This window comes from Hyla sarda, chromosome 5, assembly GCF_029499605.1.
Source record: "Hyla sarda isolate aHylSar1 chromosome 5, aHylSar1.hap1, whole genome shotgun sequence".
NCBI lineage: Eukaryota > Metazoa > Chordata > Amphibia > Anura > Hylidae > Hyla > Hyla sarda.
Genome location: NC_079193.1, coordinates 27,407,388 through 27,431,267, shown reverse-complemented (window position 1 = coordinate 27,431,267; position 23,880 = coordinate 27,407,388). Strand labels below are relative to the sequence as shown.

General features: G+C 46.0%; 1 protein-coding gene across 11 annotated transcripts; it reads left to right on the top strand.

Annotated features, from left to right (window-relative positions):
* The first annotated feature begins 293 nt into the window (after positions 1 to 293).
* Positions 294 to 15,186, top strand: LOC130272985 (metalloreductase STEAP4-like). 11 transcript variants are annotated; one of them, XM_056519070.1, is made up of 6 exons: positions 401 to 508; positions 1,576 to 1,684; positions 4,753 to 5,205; positions 10,986 to 11,513; positions 13,076 to 13,240; positions 14,250 to 15,186. In XM_056519070.1, the coding sequence occupies exons 2-6, from the start codon at positions 1,643 to 1,645 to the stop codon at positions 14,493 to 14,495; spliced, it is 1,434 nt and encodes a 477-aa protein (XP_056375045.1). In that variant the 5' UTR covers positions 401 to 508; positions 1,576 to 1,642; the 3' UTR covers positions 14,496 to 15,186. The 11 variants fall into 11 exon arrangements, with proteins under 11 accessions (XP_056375046.1, XP_056375050.1, XP_056375045.1 ...); XM_056519068.1 differs by lacking the exon at positions 401 to 508 and adding an exon at positions 532 to 772; XM_056519071.1 differs by lacking the exons at positions 401 to 508; positions 1,576 to 1,684 and adding an exon at positions 294 to 334.
* Positions 15,187 to 23,880: the final 8,694 nt, after the last annotated feature.

Sequence of the window (23,880 nt, the reverse complement as noted above, 5' to 3'; positions counted from 1 at the left end):
TGTGTAGGACACTGGTGTTTTTTGGTGTTTGCAGTGATTTTTGTGGTTTTTGATTGCAGAAAATGTCTGGTATAAGAGAGACTCTCAGGGAGAGATTGATCAAAACCTGTGCAGAGAAAATTTGCCCAGTTGCCCATAGCAACCAATCAGATCGCTTCTTTCATTTTTGAAGAGACCTCTGAAAAATGAAAGAAGCAATCCGATTGGTTGCTATGGGCAACTGGGCAATTTTTCCGCTACACAGGTTTTGATAAATCTCCCTCTGTGTCTGTGGTGGTAGGGAGAGAGGATGGTGAGCGTGCGCATGAACGCTTGCGTGTCGGGGACAATGTTGGTGAGTGCGTTAGTGAGAAAAGAGGAGGGGAGAGCGGTAGAGAGGTGGAGGCAACAACTAATTAAACAGCCTCCCTGTCTGGAATACAGTAAGGATCGAAAGGAATAAGTTGAATGGCTAAGAAGTAACATGTGGAAACTAACTCTGCCCATCCGAAGGACCAATCAGATAAATGTGAATTCATTTGTTGGTTTCTGGAAGTTCGTATAAATTTTACGAAAAAAATACGTTAATATTTTATTCGGGCTATCGTTGTTTTCGGAATAGATTGACACAAATCTTCTGAGGCTTACCCCACCTCTAAAGCCTCCCTCCGGGTCTTGTCCACTCACCAACATGCAGCAGTATACAGCTAGAGCTGGAGGGGAGATATATCTTCAATATATCCTGATCCCATAGAGATAGCAGCAGCAGTATACAGATAGAGCTGAAGCGGAGGTGTGTAACTACTATATACCCTGATCCCATAGAGACAGTAGCAGCAGTAAACAGATGGAGCTAGAAGGGAGGTGTATAATTACTATGTATCCTGATCCCATAGAGATAACAGCAGTATACAGATAGAGCAAGAGGGGAGGTGTATAACTACTATATATCCTGAACCCATAGCTAAAGCAGCAGCAGTATACAGATAGAGCTGGAAGGGATGTGTATAACTACTATGTATCCTGATCCCATAGAGATAACAGCAGTGTGCAGATAGAGCAAGAGGGGAGGTGTATAACTACTATATACCCTGATCACATAGAGATAGCAGCAGCAGTATACAGATAGAGCTGGAGGGGAGGTGTATAATTAGTATGTATCCTGATCCCATAGAGATAACAGCAGTATACAGATAGAGCAAGAGGGGAGGTGTATAACTACTATATATCCTGAACCCATAGCTAAAGCAGCAGCAGTATACAGATAGAACTGGAAGGGATGTGTATAACTACTATGTGTCCTGATCCCATAGAGATAACAGCAGTATACAGATAGAGCAAGAGGGGAGGTGTATAACTACTATATACCCTGATCACATAGAGATAGCAGCAGCAGTAAACAGATGGAGCTGGAAGGGATGTGTATAACTACTATGTATCCTGATCCCATAGAGATAACAGCAGTATACAGATAGAGCAAGAGGGGAGGTGTATAACTACTATATATCCTGAACCCATAGCTAAAGCAGCAGCAGTATACAGATAGAGCTGGAGGGGTCGAAGAGTGATGTAATAAGTGATGATGTCATCCTGTAGTTTACAGGTAGACCCAGGACTGACCACTTCATCTGACACATAAAGCTCTGTGGTTTACTGCAACACTATGGAATATGTGCCTGATATTCGTCCTATTGCAGTTATTCTTGTAAGTGTGCCAATATCATAATGTTTTTGAAGGAATTGGTGTATTAAGAAATCTCGGGACTTTCCCTCAGTAGTCTTGCTCAAACCTTTTCTTGATATGGGAGGGAATTAAATCTGGCTAAGCTCAATAATAAACAGGACACTTCAAGTCCCTGGTGAAGGCTGCAGACAACGTCTTGGACGCTATAGCACGGCTGCTGCTGCTGGAAGAATATCAGCCACTACTCCGAGCATGAAAAGAGACGCTGAGGTGAGTGCTGGCTCACTTTATGGCAGAGGGGATCCCTGGTATGTAAGACCAAATCTCATAGAGACCACGGTATTAACTGTGTACAGTACAGTGGTCCCTCAACATACGATGGAAATCCGTTCCAAGCGGACCATCGTTTGTTGGAACCATCGCATGTTGAGGGATCCGTGCAATGTAAAATATAGGACAGTGGTCTACAACCTGCGGACCTCCAGATGTTGCAAAACTACAACACCAAGCATGCCCGGACAGCCGTTGGCTGTCCGGGCATGCTGGGAGTTGTAGTTTTGCAACATCTGGAGGTCCGCAGGTTGTAGACCACCGTTAGAGGAAGTTGTACTCACCTGTCCCCGCCGCTCCAGACCGTCACCACTCGTCACCACTGCCCGGGATGTCGCCGTCCATCGCTGTCGCCACGTCCCCGAGGTGTCCCCGACGCTCCAGCAAGGCCTCTGCTTCCCCGGCATCCGCGCTCTCCGTCGCCGCCATCACGTCGCTACGCACGCCGCTCCTATTGGATGACGGGACGGCGTGCGCAGCGACGTGATGACGTCGATGGAGAGCGCCGACGATGCAGAGGATGCCGAAGAGGATGCGCCGGAGCCCCGAGGACAGGTAAGTGATCGTCAGCACAGGGCACGGGGCACCGGAAACGGCTATCCGGTGGTAGCTGAAGCAGTCTGCGCTCCCGGATAGCCGTTTATGCGATGGCCCCGACATGCAAAAGCATCGTATGTTGATGCTGCCTTCAACATGTGATGGCCTCTGAGAGGCCATCGTATGCTGAAATGATCATATGTCGGGGCCATCATAGGTCGAGGGGTCACTGTATCTGTTACAGAAACTGTAGCGTTTTGGGGATTGCAGGTGTTTCTTTTGTCCTTATTCAACTTTTAATATTTCTGCAATACTTGAAATTCTTGAGTGAGTTCAGCCAAGTTTTCGATATCAATATACAGTGATCCCTCAACTTACAATGGCCTCAACATACAATAGTTTCAACATACAATGGTCTTTTCTGGACCATTGTAACTTGAAACCAGACTCAACATACAATGCTATGGACAGTCCAGATCTGTGACACTTGTCAATGGCTGGAAGAACTGACAATCAAAATGGAAATTTACACCTGTACTACTGAAGTGCATGCACTGACTGTCTGGTAGCGCCTCCCTACAATACAGGGAGGTACTACATGTTCTGTGTTACTCTTTGCCTGGGCCAGCGTTAGCTGCTCCTTTGGACACAGGTGAGGGTGGCTCCATTTTGCGTGTACTGTACAGGACCCTGAAGAAGCTCCTGCCCTCTATATAGACCAGTCTTTCCTAACCAGGGTGCCTCCAGCTGTTGCAAAACTACAACTCCCAGCATGCCTGGACAGCCTTTGGCTGTCCAGGCATGCTGGGAGTTGAAGTTTTGCAACAACTGGAGGCACCCTGGATGGGAAACACTGACATAGACAGTGATTTACAGCTCCCAGCAGCTCTTTCTTACTTTTATATGTTTTATCTGTATTAGTTATTTACTTATTAGTTATCTATATTAGTTATCTACCTATTTTTATTTCTATTTTCCTATTTTTGGATGACATTTTGGTGGCTTCAGAACCAATTACCAGGTTTCCATAGAGTTCTGGTCTCAACATACAATGGTTTCAACACACAATGGTTGTCCTGGAACCGATTAATATCATAACTTGAGGGACCACTGTACAGTGTACTTTTGTACTTTTTTGTTTGCATTTTATGTCACTATCTGTAATAAATTAGGTTATTTAAATTCTCGGAATATATTGCTGTTTTCCCACCGATCCACAATAAGATGGCACTCCCTGTTTTCTGCAGCTAACTTGCCAAACTTTGCTGTGTAGACTGGGACATGATTAGCAGAGGATTTAATGACAGCTCTATTGTACTACCAAAGGCTTAAAGGGGTACTCCGCCACTAGATATTTCATCTCCTATCCAAAGGATAGGGGATAAGATGTCTGATTGTGGTGGTCCCGCCAATGGGAACCCCTGTGATCTCCTGCACGCCATCTCGACATTCTGAATGTTAGAAATGTTATTTATTATATTTATTCCATATATGAAATTCCCTGTATAAAAACACTTTCAACCCCTAGTCTACCGTTCTATTAAGTAAAGCAGATATGTGCACTGTAAGCATTTTTTTCAATTGTGGGTTTTGGTGGTATGGATTTGCGCCTTAATATGCAGTTTTGTGCTAAAATATGCATCTTTTTACAACATAAATCACCAATCACTGCAAGAACATTACCAAGAAAAGTTCCACTGCAGTAAAGGTGCAGAAGTTTTTTGGCAGAAAAGGCACAACCATAAGGCACAAACCAATCATTTGCCAAACACCTCAATTGTGATTATAGGACACACTTGGAATTATAAAATGCATTAAAACGGCACATAATGTGAACTGACACTTATCCACTTATAATTCTCAGCTGGATGAAATCCAGCACCAAAAGTCTAGTTAGCTGACCTGCAGTGATGAGACTGCACGCCCTCTCTCTGCAAAGCCAAATAGTTAATGGGAAATGTAGGCAGCATAAGGAAATAATGTTAGTGGAGAAATACAAATCAGTATGTCTGCTAACCCATACCTGCCACATCAGTTAAAACAGGTAAGCACAAGGCATACAAAAAAAAAAAAAAACAGGTAAGCACAAGGCATACAAAAGAACCTCTACATTATTCTCTAATTATAGCCTAGGCTGCACTATATAAGACAAGATAATTTAATATGTCAGCCGTACATGCCATCATGTCTACTTACTAATAATCAACATCTATATTTTGCAGATGTGCGATTCATCAAATAGTTTTCCACTTAAAGCCATGGAGTCTACAAAACTGGAGACCGTTTGCATTTTTGGCACAGGAGATTTTGGACGATCTCTCGGGTTCAAGTTGCTCCAGTGCGGCTATTCTGTTGTCTTTGGCAGCAGAAATCAAAATTCTTCCAATCTCGTTCCTAAAGGAGCAGAAACTCTAAGCCACGCGGAGGCAGCAAAGAAATCCTCCATTATTATCATGGCCATTCATAGAGAAAGCTATGATTTCCTCACAGGCCTCGTTGATGTTCTGAAGGGTAAAATCTTGGTAGATGTCAGTAACAATCTGAAAATAAACCAGTACCCAGAATCTAATGCAGAATACCTGGCGGGATTGTTACCAGAATGTAAAGTAGTTAAGGCTTTCAATACAGTCTCTGCCTGGGCCCTGCAATCCGGAACATTGGATGCAAGTAGACAGGTAAGAATAACAGCAATACCCTCCGGACATGTGTTGGCCAAATCCATCTATTTTCGAGGGATCAGCCAACCATCTAATGTGTATGGAGGTCTTCTGACTCTCCCCCAAAAGATGATGGGAAATCATACCCAATCCTTTGTTCTTGGGGAGATAAACCACTATCAGAGGTGAATGTTCCAGAACATTTAGAATAAATACATATGGAGGATGAGAAGAGATTGTTTCCGACCAAATGAGCATTGGCATACAGTGATGTATCTGAGGGGGCCCTAAGGTCCCTCTGACAAGTCAGAATAGACTAATATAATCAATGGCAAATGGAAGGTGGGGCAGTTGTTATGGATTTAGCTTTAGAGCAAGCATGTCAAACTCAAAGGCTAACATGGGCCAAAAAAACAAGGTTTAAGTTTATGTGGGCTGCATAAAAAAATAAAATAAATAAAATGCCCTCCCTGCACATCACCCCATGTCCCCTTTTGCACAACAAACAAAAAACGTGGTCTCAAATGGCTGGAGGTGCTTAACCCCAAATGCGGTTGTGCATTTATACTGGGGGAGCAGATCCTGCCCTTGTAGTCCGTTGCTAGGGGCGATCCCCAGCATAAATATGCATACAATGGAGGATGCCTGCAGCGGACTACAAGTGCCACAATAGAATCCTACACCAGATAGACGGTGTGGATGTGTAACAATTAGAATACAATACAGGAATATGGGTGCACTACTGTGGTAGATGTATACAATGACATTGGCTATCCCTCAACACTGATGTTAAAATTGAGACATTCGCCAGTGTATCCTTATATGAAGGACACACCAGAGCCCGCACACCAACGCCAAGGTTTCTCAAGATGGTGCGGGACCTACGCTAATCCTACCTGTGCTTGATAAGCAAAACAGGGGCCAGTGGGCAATTACGGCAGCATTCGGTCGACTCACAACTTCCTCCCAGATACCCTCCAGCGTGACTGAGCACACATGCACCCATATTCCTGTATTGTATTATTCTAATTGTTACACATCCACACCGTCTATCTGGTGTAGGATTCTATTGTGGCACTTGTAGTCCGCTGCAGGCATCCTCCATTGTATGCATTTTTATGCTGGGGATCGCCCTTAGCAACGGACTACAAGGGCAGGATCTGCTCCCCCAGTATAAATGCACAACCGCATTTGGGGTTGAGCACCTCCAGCCATTTGAGACCACGTTTTTTGTTTGTTTAAATTTTATACTTGGAGGTGTGTAAACTCCAAAATTAATGCGCCTTGAATATCTTCAAGGCAGCATTAGGGTAGCACCTGTGAGGCCAGGCACCCATATTAGCCAACTCAGGTGGGGCTTGCAGCTTGCCTCCCTCCTCCCATTGCATGTGTGCTCAGTCACACTGGAGGGTATCTGGGAGGAAGTTGTGAGTCGACCGAATGCTGCCGTAATTGCCCACTGGCCCCTGTTTTGCTTATCAAGCACAGGTAGGATTAGCGTTAGGTCCCGCACCATCTTGAGAAACCTTGGCGTTGGTGTGCGGGCTCTGGTGTGTCCTTCATATAAGGATACACTGGCGAATGTCTCAATTTTAACATCAGTGTTGAGGGATAGCCAATGTATTGTTTACATCTACCACAGTAGTGCACCCATATTCCTGTATTGTATCCCTTTTGCACAACAACCCATGCCCCCTGCACAACATCTCATGACCCCCTTCACAAGACCCCATGCCCCCCTTTGCACAAGACCCTGCTCCCTGCACAAGACTGTGCAGTACAGTTCCTCCACATTAGGTGCAGTACAGTTACCCCACATTAGGTTCAGTAAAGTTCCCCACATTAGGTGCAGTACAGTTCCCCCACATTAGGTGCAGTACAGTTCCCCCACATTAGGTGCAGTACAATTCCCCCGCATTAGGTGCAGTACAGTTCCCCCCCATTAGGTTGGCAGTATAGTTCCCCCCATTAGGTGCAGTACAATTCCCCCACATTAGGTTGGCAGTATAGTCCCCCACATTAGGTTGGCAGTATAGTTCCCCACATTAGGTGCAGTATAGTTCCCCACATTAGGTGCAGTATAGTTCCCCACATTAGGTGCGGTATAGTTCCCCACATTAGCTGCAGTACAGTTCCCCCACATTAGGTGCAGTATAGTTTCCTACATTAGGTGCAGTACAGTTCCCCCACATTAGGTGCAGTACAGTTCCCCCTCATTAGGTGTAGTACAGTTCCTCACATTAGCTGCAGTACAGTTCCCCCACATAAGGTGCAGTACAGTTTCCCCACATTAGGTGCAGTATAGTTTCCCCACATTAGGTGCAGTACAGTTCCCCCACATTAGGTTGACAGTATAGTTCCCCACATTAGGTGCAGTATAGTTCCCCACATTAGGTGCAGTATAGTTCCCCACATTAGGTGCAGTATAGTTTCCCACATTAGGTGCAGTATAGTTCCCCACATTAGGTGCAGTACAGTTCCCCCACATTAGGTGCAGTACAGTTCCCCCACATTATGTGCAGTATAGTTCCCCCACATTAGGTGCAGTATAGGTCCCCCACATTACGTGCAGTATAGTTCCCCCACATTACGTGCAGTATAGTTCTCCACATTACATGCAGCATAGTTCCCCACATTAGGTGCAGTATAGTTCCCCACATTAGGTGCAGTATAGTTCCCCACATTAGGTGCAGTACAGTTCCCCCACAGACATACAGCCTTCAGCTATATACAGTGTTCTGACCACCACTCCTCCGATCCAGGGTCACGATCTACTGCTATGGCCTATGGGCCATAGCAGTAGGTCCCGGGACCAGAGGAGTGGTGGTCGGAACACCGAAGATGACGTGCTGGTGAGTGGTGACTTACCATACCCACACGTCCTCTTCACTGCTCCGCTCTTCTCCTATAGGCCCGAGCACGGGAAGTCAGTGACGACCCTGCGTGCGCTACCTCCCGGCAGCCCCTGCGTTTATAAAGTTAAAGCGGGGCCGCAGAGAGGTAACTGGGGCATCCTTGTGTCCTGAAAAGATTTTTCGGGCAGATGTTGTTACCCTAGGGGCAGATGGTATTAACTCCTTATGTTCATGACGCCAGGGCGTGGTTTAGCCTTAACCACCAGAAGGTATACCACTGGATCCTGGGCTAGGCATGGGGGAAATAAAGACACCGATGTCAAGTTAGGGACAACGGTAGCTTTACTGAGGGTAGAGAGATGTTACAGTCAATGCAGTACAGCCAGGGCCCAAGGAGGTGACCAGTGGCACAGAGACTTCGCAGGTTTGCTGGGACTTGTAGTAGACAGGAGAATTTGGTGCAGGTCACGCTGGATAGATAGAAGACTTGACTTCACTGACAGGACTGTGATTTTAGCTTACTTTGCACTTGACTTGTGGCTGCAAGACTTGCTATCACGCCCCCTCCCGTAGGCTTGCATTGAGGGGCAGAGCGTGACGTCACACGGGGGTGGGGGCGTGACGTCACATGCCGCCGGCCCTGTGGTCGACCGTAATCAGACCCGGAGCGAACACGCTCCGGGGACTGATTGCAAACGGGGTGCGGCGTGCATGATCCCGGGCGTCCCCAGCTGCAGGACCCCCGCGATCAGGCATCTTATCCCCTATCCTTTGGATAGGGGAAAAGATGTGTAAGCACCGGAGTACCCCTTTAAGGCCTCCAATGTTCTGGACACACACACACTAAGATGACTTGACTGCACTGGACATCAGGAACAAGAGAGAGAAGCTAGCTCCACCCAGGGTTTACATGGGGGAGACTAGCAGGGAGCCCATAGGTCATTATTTTATTATTATTATTATTATTTATTAAAGTTACATCACACAATAAAATGCATAACAAATTTACATGGGGGAAAATGAATGCAGGGGGCCATGAGGACACTGAGGGACACTGCCTGACAGGGCAGGAGAGTACGGGGAAACACATATATGGACACTGCTCAAAAAACAATTAAGGGAACACTAAGACAACACATCTTAGATCTGAATGAATGAACTAGTCGTAGGAAATACTATCGTCTTTACATAGTTGAATGCGCTGACAACAAAATCACACAAAAATTATCAATGGAAATCAAATTTATCAACCCATGGAGGTCTGGATATGGAGTCACACTCAAAATCACAGTGGACAACCCCACTACAGGCTGATCCAACTTTATGTAATGTCCTTAAAACAAGTCACAATGAGGCTCAATAGTGTGTGTGGCCTCCACTTTCCCGTATGACCTCCCTACAACGCCTGGGCATGCTCCTGATGAGATGGAGGATGGTCTCCTGAGGGATGTCCTCCCAGACCTGGATTGAAGCATCCGCCAACTCCTGGACAGTCTGTGGTCAATGCCTTCCTCTTGCAGGAACTGCTGACACACTCCAGCCACATGAGGTCTAGCATTATCTTGCATTAGGAGGAACCCAGAGCCAACCGCACCAGCATATGGTCTTACAAGTGATCTGAGGATCTCATCTCGGTACCCAATGGCAGTCAGGCTACCTCTGGCAAATACATGGAGGGCTGTGCGGCCCGCCCAAAGAAATGCCACCCCACACCATTACTGACCCACTCCAAACCGGTCATGCTGGAGGATGTTGCAGGCAGCAGAACGTTCTCCACAGCGTCTCCAGACTCTGTCACATGTGCTCAGTGTGAACCTGCTTTCATCTGTGAAGAGTACAGGGTGCCAGAGGCAAATTTGCCAATATTGTTCTCTGGCAAATGCTGCACGGTGTTGGGCTGTAAGCGCAACCCCCACCTGTGGATGTCGGGCCCTCATACCACCCTCAAGGAGTCTGTTTTTGACCGTTCGAGTGGACACATGCACATTTGTGGCCTGCTGCAGGTAATTTTGCAGGGCTCTGGCAGTGCTCCTCCTGCTCCTCCTTGCACAAAGGCGGAGGTAGCGGTCCTGCTGCTGGGTTGTTGCCCTCCTATGGCCTCCTCCACATCTCTTGATGTACTGGCCTGTCTCCTGGTAGCGCCTACATGCTCTGGACACTACGCTGACAGACACAGTAAACCTCTCCACAGCTTGCATTGATGTGCCATCCTGGATGAGCTGCACTACCTGAGCCACTTGTGTGGGTTGTTGACTCCGTCTCATGCTACCACTAGAGTGAAAACACCGCCAGCATTCAAAAGTGACCAAAACATCAGCCAGGAAGCATAGGAACTGAGAAGTGGTCTGTGGTCACCACCTGCAGAACCACTCCTTTATTGGGGGGGTGTCTTGCTAATTGCCTATAATTCCCACCTGTTGTCTGTTCCATTTGCACAACAGCATGTGAAATTGATTGTCAATCAGTGTTCTTTCAGAGTGGACAGTGGGATCTCACAGAAGTGTCATTGACTTGGAGTTACATTGTGTTGTTTAAGTGTTCCCTATATTTTTTTTGATCAGTGTGTGTATATATATATATATATATATATATATATATATATATATATATGGTATTTGTACCATACGCCCCCTCCCATAGACATGAATGGAGGGGGTGTGGCATGATGTCACGTCCCCAGTCCCGGAGGTTTCCGAAAATAGAGACGCAGTCCCCGCATAGAATGCGGGTGCTGCAGGGAGATCGCGGTGGGTCCCAGCAGCGGGCCCCCCGGGATCAGACATCTTAGGGGATAAAAAGTTTTTGCCGGAATACCCCTTTAAGATGAGTTGTTGTTTCTTTAGTTATTAATCTTCATCAGTATCATCATGTATCTAAATACTAATCTCCCGAAGAGGACTAACTTATAATATGTGATCATTATTGAACTTTTTTTCACAACAGGTCTTCCTGTGCGGAGACGATGCCAAGGCAAAAGAGGCAGTGATGGAGATTGCCCGTTCTCTTGGACTTATGCCCCTAGACCAAGGATCTCTACTGGCAGCCAATGAGATAGAGAACTACCCACTACAACTATTTCCAATGTGGAGACTACCTTGTTATATCTGTGCGGGCTTTACAGTGTTAATCTTCCTCTACTGCTTGGTGATTCATGTGTTTCATCCCTTGGCTACCAAAAAAGAAGACACCTCCTACCTTATTGTTATTTCCATTCCCAACAGAGTGTTCCCTATTGTGTCCCTTATACTACTCGCCTTAGTTTATCTACCGGGAATCCTCGCCGCCATCATCCAGCTCTACAGAGGCACAAAATACAGCCGCTTCCCAGACTGGCTGGACCAGTGGATGCTCTGCCGAAAACAGCTGGGACTTATAGCCTTGGCATATGCTTTTCTACACGCTATCTACACTCTGGTTATACCTATCCGCTACTTTGTACGATGGCGATGGAACAATTATTTAATCACACAGGTAATCAATGCTATACTATAGTGTGACACACATTCTACGCTGATTTTATACTTGGATGTTCATTGAATTTGTTGTTGGTCTATCAGTTTTCTGGGTAATTTCACATGATAACCTCCTTAAAGGGGCACTCCAGTGGAACACAACTGGTGCCAGAAAGTTAAACAGATTTGTAAATTACTTCTATTTAAAAATCTTAATCCTTCCAGTACTTATCAGCTGCTGTATACTACAGAGGAAGTTGTGTAGTTCTTTCCAGTCCGACCACAGTGCTCTCTGCTGACACTTCTGTCCGTATCAGGAACTGACCTGAGCAGGAGAGGTTTGCTATGGGGATTTGCTTGTACTCTGGACAGTTCCTGACCTGGGCAGAGGTGTCAGCAGAGAGCACTGGGGTCAAACTGAAAAGAATTCCAGAAAGAACTACACAACTTCCACTGGAACATACAGCAGCCGATAAGTACTGGAAGGATTATGATTTTTTAAATTGAAGTCATTTACAAATCTGTTTAACTTTCTGGCACCAGTTGGTTAAAAAAAATGTGTTTTCCACCGGAGTACCCCTATAAGGGAGTTATCATGTGGGATTTCTCAGAAAACTGATATACCAACAAGTGATCTCCTCCAAAGTCATCTTCAAGGGAACTTGTTGGACCTTATGAGCCTTGTTGTGAAAGGGCCACTTATCAAGTTAGAGTCTGGCTCACAAGAAGATCCCCCAGTCAGAGCTGAGCACTCACCCAAATTCTTCTCTCTTCATGTTGTATTACTTGAGCCGGACCCACTTGGATTGGACCTGGAAACAGGCCAGTGCTCTCCATTACCTCTCGTTGGATGATCGGATAGGATTGTCAATGTAATATACTACACCCTTCTGGAATATAGGTGTTGTGGTTGGACAGTGATAGATACCCGCTGCCCTCAAAATACTCCGTGTGAGTCTACATTTAAAGGGGTACTTCGCTGCTCAACGTTTGGAACAAACTGTCCTGAACGCTGGAGCTGGCGCTGGGAGCTCGTGATGCCATAGCCCCGCCCCTCATGACATCACACCCCACCCCCTCAATGCAAGTCTATGGGAGGGGGCGTGACAGCTCCCATAGACTTGCATTGAGGGGGCGGGGGTGTGACATCATGAGGGGATGGGGAGTGACGTCATGAGGAGGTGGGGCTATGACATCACGAGCTCCCAGCATGACTCCAGCATTCAGAACAGTTTGTTCCAAATGCTGAGCAGCGGAGTACCACATTATATATATAGAGTACTGGTGATTGGTTTAGGCTTGGAGTGCTACCTGTAATGGTTGGGTTTATTTTTGTTCTCCTGTTTACAATTGATCTGACCATCCAAAAATTCCAATAAATCTAATTTGCCTGTGTGCCAGAACTATGTTATAGACCAGAAGCCAAACACTGGATATAGGTAACAGAATAGAACGTCTCTACTTCATTATCAATAATATCTAATTCACAGCTCAGGAGTCATAGGAGAAGGGGATCCTGGAAGGGTTCTTGTGTGACAAATTTTCTACAAGAAAATGATTGCCCATACTGTTTCTTTTCAGATAAAGGGCAATTCTACATACCCATTCAGCAACTACTATGCTTGGCTTTCTGACTCCTATGTGGCATTGGGCATACTGGGATTTTTCTTTTATGTTTTATTGGGCATCACATCTCTGCCATCAGTAAGCAATGCGGTCAACTGGAGAGAATTTCGCTTTGTACAGGTGAGTGTATTGTATGTTGTATTGTGCAAACCCATGGGCCCTATTGCACCAAGCAATTTGTCTAAATTTGTCTAAAGTGATCAGCTAAAGAACAAGCACCTGATCACGTTGTTTTTACATGTCAAAAAAAAACATTCATCATCGCCAACACATTTATCTATATTTCTCTATTAGTCCCTTCAGTAGCGCAATTCCCAACTGTGGAGTGCTGATCCTAAAAAACATTGTGACGTAATTACCATGAGTGCACTAGCCAGAAGCCTGATGGTCCTAGTTTTTCTTCTGTAAATTCACTCCTCTTCCTCATACACTTGAACAGCCACACAGCCACCTTCTTTAATTTAAAGGGCCAGCACACACACCTTTTCCCTTTCAGCAATAGCTATTGTTGTTCCGCCCATCATCCTGTGCCTGAGCATTGTTGGTTCCTTGTGTTCCTAGCAAAGGTGTGCTGTCCTGATCTTGATATTCCATATATTCTGACCCATGTATGTTTAATAGTTTCCTATTTTCTGCCTGACCCCCCCCCCCCCCCCCTGTACTGTTCTGACTCTCCTGTTGCCCGCTGGGATTGCTGTCTTGAACCTGTTCCACCTGCCATAATTACTCACCTGTGTTTGACTGTCTCTGCCTCTCCCCTTGGTAACTTATTGACTCTCCTGTGTACGACCTGGACCATAGACTATGTTTACCTGTCTGACCCACTGGTGCTATGCACCAGTACCATCTGGTCTGCTGGACCAGCCATTACCCATACTGGGACCCCAGGGGTATTGAGCTACCTGGTACCTTCTAGCAACACAAGTCCAGCTTCTGCATCATGGAGTAAGATAAAGGGTGAAAGCCTAAAGGGTACTTAGACATGGCTGTAGCATAGCGCTTACACACCCATTGTCTGTTACAGCTTGGTTTATTTTTTGTGTGAGATATGAGTTTTTAGAATTTAGAATTTGTAATGTTTTTGACATTTCCATTTTTTTTTTTACTGTTCTATTATTTTTGTTTACAGTCAAAACTAGGCTACCTGACCTTGGTGCTGTGTACAGCACACACACTTGTCTACGGGGGAGACAGATTCATCTATGGACCCTCCTACCGATGGTATCTACCTCCAGCTTTTGTGGTTTCATTAATAATCCCGTGTGCCGTACTGGTCATGAAATTCATCCTGATCGTGCCGTGCCTGGACCAGAGGATCACAAGAATCCGACAAGGCTGGGAAAGGAAATTGAAAACAGCCAATAGTGACAGCTAAAACATGCGGCCATCCATCTTAATGCTCCAATGCAAAAGGAAAAAAAATGGGCCAGTTAAAAGACAACCACAAAAAACATCACCAGGAATGGGACCATCTAAAATCCCCAATGGGCTGGGGACTGAGACTCCAGTCTGTCTCTTATATAGTGGAACATTTTGTTAGGATGAAGATTGGGTTGTATCTGGCTACAAGAGGGCTTGGGCCCATAAAAATAGGGGTTTGCCAACGTCAACTTTGGCCATGGGCTACATGAACCTTCTCCTACGTCTCAGCAGAGAACCAGTGTTGTCAGACTATATAGGTACATACTTCATGCACAAGGGAAATGATAACACCCAGATGCCAATCTATTAATATATTTCCAGGAGGAATAACAAAGGGACAACAACAACCAAGAATGCCATCATAAGATGCAATAGAATTGCATATACAAGCATGTACTAAAACAGACAGGTCAGGAAAGCCGATAGGTCATCTTTATGTGTTTTATGTAGACCAATTTTATTGGTGTTTTTATCATATAACCAACATGCACCATAAAGAGAGCTGCAATATACTGTATATCAATGACTTAACCATGTATTACATTCCATATCTGCATACTGTATTATAGCTATGGGTGGTATAACCTTACAACCTAAAGGGAAAGTCTACTTACATGAAAATAAATCATATATTTTACTACTTATTTTACCATCTTGGCTGTAAACTTTGCCATTCTTGTGTTACTGGAGCACATAATGACATGCTAACAGTTAAATACAGCGCTCAGCTGGGGGACAGTAGTGGGGGTGCCATTGGTTCCTCTCTCCCCATCACTAGAGGCCGAGAGCTTCCTCTTTGCTCTGATGTCATCATCGACAGAAAAGGAGCCATAAGCCTAGAGGGGAGTATGTGTTGTTTTTTAAGTTTTGTCTTTCTAATGTTGGAAGAGGGGGGAAACTACCGATTGGGGGCACACTTCCTATACGGGGCAAACTTAGTAGAAACACTGACTACCTGTAGGTGGGTCCAACCTACAGGGGGACATCACCTACAGTACAGTAGCGGTCCTACCTAGAGGAGAAAACTACCTACAGGGAGGTCCTACATCGGAGGGACAAACTACCTACAGGGTCCCGACCTTGTTGGGCTAACCAAACAAGGAAGCATGCTACCTACAGGGAGCTCCTACCTATTGGACACAAACTACCTATAGGGGGATACAACATCCAAGGGGAAAACTACCTACAGAGGTCCTGCCTATGAGGAGCAAACTACCTACAGGGGGGGGGGGGGGGGGGTGTCTTACCTTGTTTTGCTAACCATAAAGGAGGCACACTACCTACAGGGGGGTCCTACCTACAGGGGTCAAAGTACCTACAGGTCAGAATCTAAAGCAGGGACCTAAATATAGAGGTAAACTACCTACGGTACAAGGTGTCCTATATACAGAGATACACTACCTACAGGGGGAAACATCCTACAGGGGAGACTGACCTACAGAGGTTCACTACCTACAGAGGGAAACTTCCTATAGGGGATCTACCTAAAAGGGGGGCTTCTCTTAATTTGGGTTCTTTCAGAATTACTGCATTACCAAATAGCACATTAAAGGGGTTGTCTAGTTTGGAGAATCTGTTTGCATATATCCAGTTTGAAATTAATAGGGGACGTTTTCTGTTATTCAGAACATAGAGCAGTTACAAAGAGTGTCTCTCGCTCTGGAGGACCTCTCCTGTCCTGCAATATATTAAAAAAAATAATTAATGATGTGAATGGGTAGTGTGTAATTCCTAGTTTCCCCTCTGGGGGCACTGCAAGGAATTTGAATACTTACTGATAACTTTCCAAAGAGAATACAACTGATCGCTGGGGGTCCAAGCTGAAGGACACTTTGTGATTTGCTTATAGTCTTTAAAAAGAGGAGAACCCTTTTATTAAACACCTCACTAACAATAAAAAAAAGTATTTCAATCACATAATCCCAACAATGATCTACGATCGGTCAATGTATAATGATGGGACGTTGAGGTGTCTAGCTTCCTATAGAATTGTATGCAGAGAGTAGAGATATATCAGCTCAGCATGAGAGTCATTGTAAGTCGCCGGCAGCCATGAATATCACAGCCATGAATATTACAGCCACTTACATTTCCCTTCATTACTTCAGAGATGGTCGCTGGGCACCTGGCAATTTTTATTTTCGGAAATGAAAATCCAAATTAACGGGCAATGATGGATGTGATAATTCAGATAGAAAAATCTGACCTATTGTAAGTGATGGATTCTGTAATCCACGAAGAAGATGCAGAGATGAAAGAGGCGGCATTCCGCTGTGCCCAGTGATGGCTCTTTGTACTTGGCTGCCAGGCAGATAAAGCTGGTGAAAGGTGCGTCAGGGCAGGGATCAAGATATCATGAATTGTATTATGCGCAATGCAGTGGATATTGCCTTACATGTTGACAGTCATCAGAATGTGTACACCAGTGTTTCCCGACCAGTGCGCCTCCAGTTGTGGCAAGACTACAACTCCAAGCATGCCGGGAGTGCCCAGCATTGCCCAGTCTTCCTACCTAAACCATTTGGGAGAGGAAAAGCAATAATAAAGCTCTTGTCCTTTTATCCCGTCTTCATATCCCGTCTTTATATCCCCACTGCATATGCCGACCACACATCCCAACCTCATATCCCGCCCTCATGTCCTGTCATATTTTGTCCTAATATTTGATTCTCATATCCTGTCCTCATATCCTGTCCTCTTATCCTGTCCTCATATCCCGCCCTCATGTCCTGTCATATTTTGTCCTAATATTTGATTCTCATATCCTGTCCTCATATCCTGTCCTCATATCCTGTCCTCATATCCCCCCTCAGGTGGAGCTGAGCTGTGATAAAGAGATGGCTTGTGGGAAGGATGTGGCTTGCAAGCCGAACTGACAGATAAAAGCCCCAACCCTCGCAACTGGGGATGGGTTAGGGTTAATTTAAATATCCTATATTTTTAGTTGACCTATAAGTAGCATGTGACCAAGTTTTAGCTAAATACCGTATCTCCAGCAGTTTGTAAGTGATGAAGAAAGATACACACATACATAAATACACACATACATACAGATATACACATAGTTTAAAAAAAAAAAAATTAATGAAAGAAGGAATCTGATTGGTTGCTATGGGCAACTGGTCACATTTTGTGCATATTTCGATAATTCTCCTACATTGCCCAAATGAATGAAACTGTGTAGAAGAAAAACGGAAGTGATTTTCCCACAACAGCAAATAGATTTCCTCTGGTAAAGTGAAAGCTGAACTGTGATTGGCCGTTGTGGGAAAATCTGGGCCATTGAGTTTATATAAATATATATATATATATATATATATATATATATATATATATACATATCCAGACATTTGTAATCATCACCTATCAACGCTAATTTTATTACATGTGCTTATGTAACAGGGTATAATAGGTGGATAATATCAAGTAGATCTTAGCAATATCATCAATAATCTTAAGTACAATATCAGGTATGGTATTTGAACAATACATGTACTACACTCACTATTCTGCTGGTGAGGTCACTGTGTACATACATTACATTACTTATCCTGTACTGATCTGAGTTATATCCTGTATTATACTGCAGAGCTGTACTCACTATTCTGCTGGTGAGGTCACTGTGTACATACATTACATTACTTATCCTGTACTGATCCTGAGTTATATCCTGTATTATACTCCAGAGCTGTACTCACTAATCTGCTGGTGAGGTCACTGTGTACATAAATTACATTACTTATCCTGTACTGATCCTGAGTTATATCCTGTAGATCTTTTATTAAAATTTCAAACATAACAATAAAAAATTACAAAACATAAACATACCATATCCGACAGAACATATCAATATAGCGAATCATAAAACCAAACACCATAGCATAAAATACAACACCGGTCCACCCCACACTCATTCCTGCACACAAACAAATATATACAATATTTACAAAAAACAGATTCCTATAATACCCATTATACCCATACCATACTAATAAACTATATACACTAATATACACTAATACTAAATGTGAATCTCCTGGCCCAGTTGCAATACCAAAAACCCAATACCAGTAATATACCAAAAAGAATAACAACAACAACAATAATATATACAAAATAATAAAAACCAACACAAACAAAATAACACCACTTTTTTTTTTTTTTTTGGCCCTGAGCTGGTCCCGCATCCCATGCCCCCAGTACATGTTACCAGACGTCCATGAACCAGTCCAGGATTTTCTGTATATATAAAAGTCCCATACAAACTCCCTCCCCCCTTTTTAACCCACCACCCAACCTAAACTAAACCCAAACCCCAGGTGGCATCACACAATATATACAATATATACATTACATAAAATATACACAGACTAACAATATATACAATACATAAGTATACAAATAGACTACAACAATAAATACAATAACAAATACATATAACACTATAAGCCAAACAACAAACCCCTAAAGCTCAAGTTCAGCGCCTGCAAGCCCTATATTACCATAAACCAACTGCTCAAAACAAAAAGACTAATGTGCTAGCATCAGCCCACCACCAGGGGGAGACAACAGGCTAAGGCACTTTAAAGGCAGAGCCCCTCCATAGACGAGAGGCCCTGCCAGCACCCAGCCTCTCGTACTCCAGAGAACGCACCTTCACCAGGTCACCGAGAATGTTCCTAACCACCACATCCACAGGGAGGATTTTACGCTGCGTCGACACTAAACACCGTGCGTTCCACGTGTAGTACCTAACCACTGAGCTGACTAGGAATAAAGTGCACCGGTCCCAGCCTCCAAGGTTTCTGAATGCCCCATAGGCCCATTCCGCATAGGAGAGACTGGCCAGCCGAGGCCAACCAATGGAAGCGCCCACCCTGGTGTAAACCTCTGTGTTAAAGGGACAATGAAGCAGAAAATGCTCCATGCTTTCCAGCATGCCTCCACACTCTTCGCGGGGACATCCCCGGTCATCAGAGCTCCTGCACTTCAGATTGTCCCTCACACACAGTTTCCCGTGGAAGCAGCGCCAAGTCAAGTCCCAAAACTTCAAGGGGATCCTGATAGAATTCAAAAGCTCTAAACCCACCTCCAGATCCCGACTTGGGCAGTCCTTGAGCGCCAATGGCCTCTGGAAATGAGAAGACAGGACCCTCTTGTCAAGGAATTTCCTCGACAGAGTCCTAATCTCCCCCATCCCCAGACCCCACCGACGAATAACCTTCAGAACCGGGGTAGCGTAAGCCGGGAAATGCCCGTGTGGTGTGCGAAGATCCTTCACTTGCCCTCCTGTCTCCCATTCCTGGAAGAAAGGCCAAAACCATCCCCTACAGGAGGATGCCCACGGAGGAGCCCTCTCTGACCAGAGGTTTGCTATATTGGTCTTAAGAAAGGTATTCACTAGGAATACCACAGGGTTGACCATACACAACCCCCCTAGTCTCCTCGTACGGTAAGTAACCTCCCTCTTCACTAGGTTCAGTCTGTTCCCCCATAACATCTGGAAGAACACACTGTAGACCCGGGTCCAAAGAGGTTCTGGCAACATGCATACACTGCCCAGGTATATCAGTAAAGGGAGCAGGAATGTTTTGATCAGGTTAACCCTTTCCCGGAGGGTCAAAGACCAACCCTTCCACTGATCCACCTTCTGAGCGGCGATCTTAAGCCTGCTGTCCCAGTTTTGTTTGGGGTAATCCCCTTGGCCAAATTCGATGCCGAGAACTTTTGCAGATTCCTGGGGCTCTGGAAGGGCGTCCGGGAGATCAAAACCAGGATCTCCCCCTCCCAGCCAGAGACTCTCGCACTTATCCCGGTTGATCTTGGACCCGGATGCCTCCGAGTAGCGGTCCACCTCTTACATCACCCATTGGCCTTCCTCTTGTGAGGAGACAAACACGGTGACATCATCAGCATACGCTACCGCCCTCAGAGCCAAATCCAGCACCGCCAGGTCCATTCTCACCCCCGCCAACGGTCCACAATCAATCCTCCTAAGGAAAGGATCAATTGCAAACACGTACAGCAACGGGCTCAAAGGACAACCCTGATGGACGCCAGACCCAACCTCAAAAGAGCGGCCAATCCAACCATTCACAAGCGGGAAACTCTCTGCCCCTGCGTACAAGGTCTTAAGCCAATCAACAAACCCCCCCGGCAGGCCATATCTCAGAAGAACAGACCAGAGGTATTCATGGTTAACCCGATCAAATGCTTTTGCCTGATCCAAGGACAGCAAGTACCCCTTCCAGTGGCCAGCCCTACCGTGCTCCACAGCCTCTCGGACACTGAGCACAGCACTAAATGTACTGCGGCCCGGAACAGAGCAATGCTGAGCCCCCGAAAGGAGCCGGGGTGCAAACTCCACCAGCCGGTTAAACAGCACTTTTGCCAGAATCTTTCGGTCCACATTGAGAAGTGCTATGGGACGCCAATTCTCAATGTGGGACGGGTCTTTACCCTTTGACAGGATGATCAGCGCTGACCTCCTCATTGACTTTGGCAGAGTGCCCGAGGATAGACTCTCATTAAAAACCCCAGTCAAGAGGGGAACCAAAGTGTCCTTAAAGGTATTATAGAACTCAGATGTTAAGCCATCCGGACCGGGTGACTTCTTGAGGGCAAACCCATCAATAGCCATCCTGACTTCCTCTTCCCGGATCATCTCTGTCAAAACGTCAAGAGAGGAGTCTACTCCTGGTTCAGGGACGGTTTCAGCCAAGAAAGCTGATACCTTATCTCGATCTAGATCCTTCCTTCCCAAGAGGTGCGAGTAGAAGGATCTGACGACCTCCAGGATCCCTGATCTGGACCTTTTCAAGGATCCCGTACTATCAATCAGTCCTGAGACTATTTTACTATTCACTGACATCTTGCAGTTTCTGTAAGGGTCGGGCGAGCGGTACTTCCCGTAATCCCTCTCAAAAACCAAAGATGCGTGTCTGTCATACTGGCACTTCATCAACAAGGACTTCACTCTGGAGATATCGTCACGACTACCTCCAGTCGAGACAAGGTTCTCAAGTTTCTTCCTCAGGCCCTGGTACAAACGGTACCTGTTTAGGCTTCTGAGGCCCGAGAGCTGGCGGAAGAATCTCGCAACCCTTTCCTTGAAGATCTCCCACCACTCTGACTTACTGCTACAAAGGCCCAGCAATGGTACCTGGCTCTGAAGAAAATCCTCAAAGGACTGTCTTATCTCCGCTTCTTCCAAGAGAGACGAATTCAGCTTCCAATAGCCTCTGCCCATCCGGGGGGGTCTCTGTGACATTCAGAGAAAACAAAATTAAACAGTGATCGGAGAACTCCACCTCAACAACAGACACTGCTGAAGAGACGGCCTCCTCCTTTAAAAAAAACCTATCTATCCTAGACCTACAACTACCCCTATGATAGGTGAATCCCGCGTGGCCTGGGGTGTGCCGGATGTGGACATCCACCAGGCGAGCCTCACTCGCTATGCTATTAAGAGCGACGCTATCATAAGTCAGCTTGTCTCTGGTACCTCCCCTGTCTTGGGGCCTCGTGACAGCAATCCCCTCCAAAGACCACCTGCCGACTTGTAAAAAGATAGGGCTTGATCCTCATAAAGAGACACTTCCGGTCCCACTTAGACTGTGGGCCGTAGATGTTAATAAGGCGAAGTTCTTGTCCCTTCATGAGGACATCTAAAATCAGGCACCTCCCCATTTCTAACTCGATAACCCGTCGGCATTCTACCGCTGCGGTAAAAAGGACTGCCACTCCGCTATACGGCTCGGCCCCAAGAGACCAGTAGGAGGGCCCATTCCTCCACTCTCTTTTAGCCTTGTAGATAGATGACATATCTGTTAGCCTGGTCTCTTGCAAAAATAAAATATCAGCATTAATATGGGCAAAAAAATCATAGGCCGCAAATCGAGCCGTATCTGACTTTATGCTGGCAACATTAATAGATGCCAGAGTCAACGGAGAGGGTGCCGCCATCAAGGGTGATTGAGTTAGACAGCTTTCTTTTTCCCACCATCCTTCCCATCCACCCCACCACCCTCCTCATCAGATGATGGTTTACCCCTTTTTAGTGAGATGGATGTGTCCATTTTCCCATTATATACATTTTCCTCGTCCCCTGACTCTGAGCCAGTCTCCCCCCCTGAAGACATAGATTCCCCAGGGAGAGAGGACTCAGCGTCTCCTGTGAGCCCCACCGCAACATCCGGAACCTCACCCCCAGCCCCCCCCCTCCTCCGAAGAGGAAATGTCGCGGAGGGCTCGGAACCGGTTGGAGAGACCAATCAGAGGGGGGTCAGTTGTACCTTCCTTTGGCATCTGGCGGGTGGGAGAAGATCTTACATCTCTCCTTTTCTTATTCTTCCGAGTACCCCGCTTTGTTTCTGCCCATCCCCCACTGTCCTCATCCGCGCTCCCACCATGGGAGGACAGTGAGGAGACGGCATCCCCCTCTTTGTGGATCTTCCCAATCTCCTCATCCAGTTCACTATCCCCCAGGGCCTCAGCAGTAAGACTGGCCGCAGGGACAGGATCAGGAGTCACCCCAGTTGGTTGATGCTCCTGTGAGTCCTGAATCTCCCTGTCCCTTTGACGCTTCTCGAGACGCCTCAGTTGGGCAGGCGTCTTCTGCTTACTTTTCTTCCCTGGCCCCTGCACCCCTTCATCCCCGACAGCCATCCCCCCAGCAGAATCCACCTCACGGCTTACTCCCACCGGGGCAACAACCGCGTTGACAAAGGAACGAGGGCAGCGACTGAATGGGTGACCTAAGTCACCACACAGGTGACACCTAATCTCTGCACAAGATGTAGCGAGATGGCCTATTTCCCCACACAGAGTGCACTTCTGCACAGTGCAATTGGCACTAAAATGTGTGGGGTCACCACATCTGTGACAGAGCTTCGGCTGACCCTGGTAGAAGATCTGGATATGATCCCTTCCGAGGAAGGTCGCAGATGGTATATGGGTAACGGTGTTTCCTGAACGCCTAAGCTTGACCATAAACGTCCAGGCCCCTGACCAGATGCCATATTCATCCCTGTTCTTTTTTGGGACCTCCACCACCTCACCATACCGACCTAGCCACGTCATGATGTCAATACAAGAAAGCGATTCGTTACGGGTTAAAACGGTCACCTTCTTGACATTATTTTGGCGAGACACTGCCTGAATGGCAAAGTCTCGCCAGCCGGGCTCATTCTTTACCAACTCATAATTCGACCAGAAGAGCTCAAGCCCCTCTGGCCGAACAAAGCTGATATCGAACTCAGGGGTACCATAAGGATGTATTAAGGCATAGATGTCAGCTGCCTTAAAGCCCAACTTCAGCAGAAGCTCAACAACTTTAG